Source organism: Pinus tabuliformis, chromosome 7, assembly GCF_031772625.1.
Source record: "Pinus tabuliformis cultivar Carrire ecotype Pingquan chromosome 7, CPIR1, whole genome shotgun sequence".
Classification (NCBI taxonomy): Eukaryota; Viridiplantae; Streptophyta; class Pinopsida; order Pinales; family Pinaceae; genus Pinus; species Pinus tabuliformis.
In genome coordinates, this window is record NC_142293.1 from 847,013,647 (window position 1) to 847,015,615 (window position 1,969).

The window sequence follows — 1,969 nt, forward strand, 5'->3', positions numbered from 1 at the left end:
TTATTAAGAAAATATTGTTTGCACACCATGGCTGCTGTTTTCGTTTACTGAAAATAGTTGTAATTCATTATTATTATTATTTTAATATCGGTGCGTACTTTAAATAAACTATTGAGTAACACATACAGATTTGTATTGCCAGGACCTTGTTCTAGGTGACCCTGGTTTTGCCATCAACTATATGCAAAAAAAAAAATGGTGAAACATGGTTTTCTGCTCATAGTCATCCTGCACTCTCTCTTGTTGCTGCAACATCCAAATGGAGGTCAAGCTATAAGTGTGAAGATGGAGATGAAAATGATCCACAAGAAGCAATTGAGAAGCAGGCATGACATGATACAACATCTTTTACGTGTGGACTCCATTAGAACAAGGTCCTGGCAATACAGAAATACTTCTAGTTATTATCATCACAGGAGGCTTGCAGCTTCAGCGTTTGAAATGCCAATAGCCTCTGGTGCGCTAGACATGGGAATCGCTCTTTATTTTGTGGAAATGAACATAGGAACCCCTCCTCAGAAAGTTCTCATGGTTCCAGACACAGGCAGCGATCTTGTGTGGGTGAACTGCAATCCCAAAATCCGATCTGCTACAGCAAAGCCCCTGCCCACATTCATACCAAGCAAATCCTCCTCTTTATCATATCTTCCTTGTAAATCCAAAGAATGCAGTACCCTTTCCCTAGCCCCATCGGCAGAATGTTATGGTTCCAGGGAGGCTTGTAAATACAGCCAGCGTTACATGAGTGGAACCAGCACCAGCGGCCCTTATATCCGCGAAACCATAACCTTGAAGCCCACCGATGACAAAGCTAAGCAGGTGGGGGTCCCTAGGGTATTGATGGGATGCGGAATCGAGAACAAGCCCGCGGGTTCAGCTGTGAGCGCCGGGGGAGTTTTGGGATTAGATCAAGCTTTCATTTCGTTTGCTCAACAAACTGTCAGTTTATATGGAGGCAAGTTTTCTTTCTGCTTAAGAGACTATCTGAATTTCCTCACAGTGAAAAACTCTCTGTTCTTCGGAGATATTCTCCAACAATCCTCCAAGTTTTTAAAGCAGCCCATTCAATATACTCCTATTCTAAAAGGATGGACATCGAATTATTACGTTGGAATTGAAGGAATCGTGATTGGTGGAAAGAATCTTAGCATTTCCAGCCATGCTTGGAACATAGATAAGAATTCTGGTATGGGAGGGACAATTATAGACTCTGGGACTTCTCTTACTTTTTTCACAAAAGAGGCGTATGATGTAATAATGAAGGCCCTTGCTGCCGCCATTACATATCCGAGGGCCACAACAGAAGACCCCGCGCAGTTTGATCTGTGCTTTAATACTTCCGGAGTGGAGGAGCTGCAATTGCCGACTTTTTCAATCGTTTTTGGCGGCGGGAAAACATTTAGTCCGCCTTCTGGCAACTATATGTTGCAGGTGGAGGAAGAAGTGGGGTGTGTAGGGTTCAAACCCATTTCGGATGGGTTGCCCAATATAATTGGGAATATCTTGCAGCAGTATTTCTTCGTTCAGTACGATGTGCAGAAATCTCTTCTTGGTTTTGCTCCAGCTGATTGTTCACTTCATAACTGACGGATTGATTGTTGTGTACCACCTCTCATGTTCACGTTCCTACTGGTAATTGCGACTCTCTCTTCCATTTTGCCGCTGCTCATCGTGAGCATAATTATCGTGTTCGTTATGGGCTTTACTTCTGTCTCATTTTTTTTGTCAAACACCCAACTTGTGTTTTAATATAATGATGTTAATTTTTTTTTAATAGCGCATAAATCTATAAATAGGGATCTAATCATTTAATTTTTTCACTTACAAATTTTGTTTTGTATAGTTATTTAATTTTTTTCTTTTTTTTTGGATTTTTAAATTTTTTTATTTTGGCTAACACGATCAAAATTTCAACTTGATGACTGATAGGCAGAGTTGCACATCAAACTGGGTTGTAGAATAAGCCTAT

General features: G+C 40.7%; 1 protein-coding gene across 1 annotated transcript; it reads left to right on the top strand.

Annotated features, from left to right (window-relative positions):
- The first annotated feature begins 285 nt into the window (after window positions 1-285).
- Window positions 286-1,587, top strand: LOC149250274 (aspartic proteinase NANA, chloroplast-like). The gene has a single exon (XM_089453600.1). The coding sequence runs from the start codon at window positions 286-288 to the stop codon at window positions 1,585-1,587; it is 1,302 nt and encodes a 433-aa protein (XP_089309726.1).
- The last annotated feature ends 382 nt before the right edge of the window (window positions 1,588-1,969 follow it).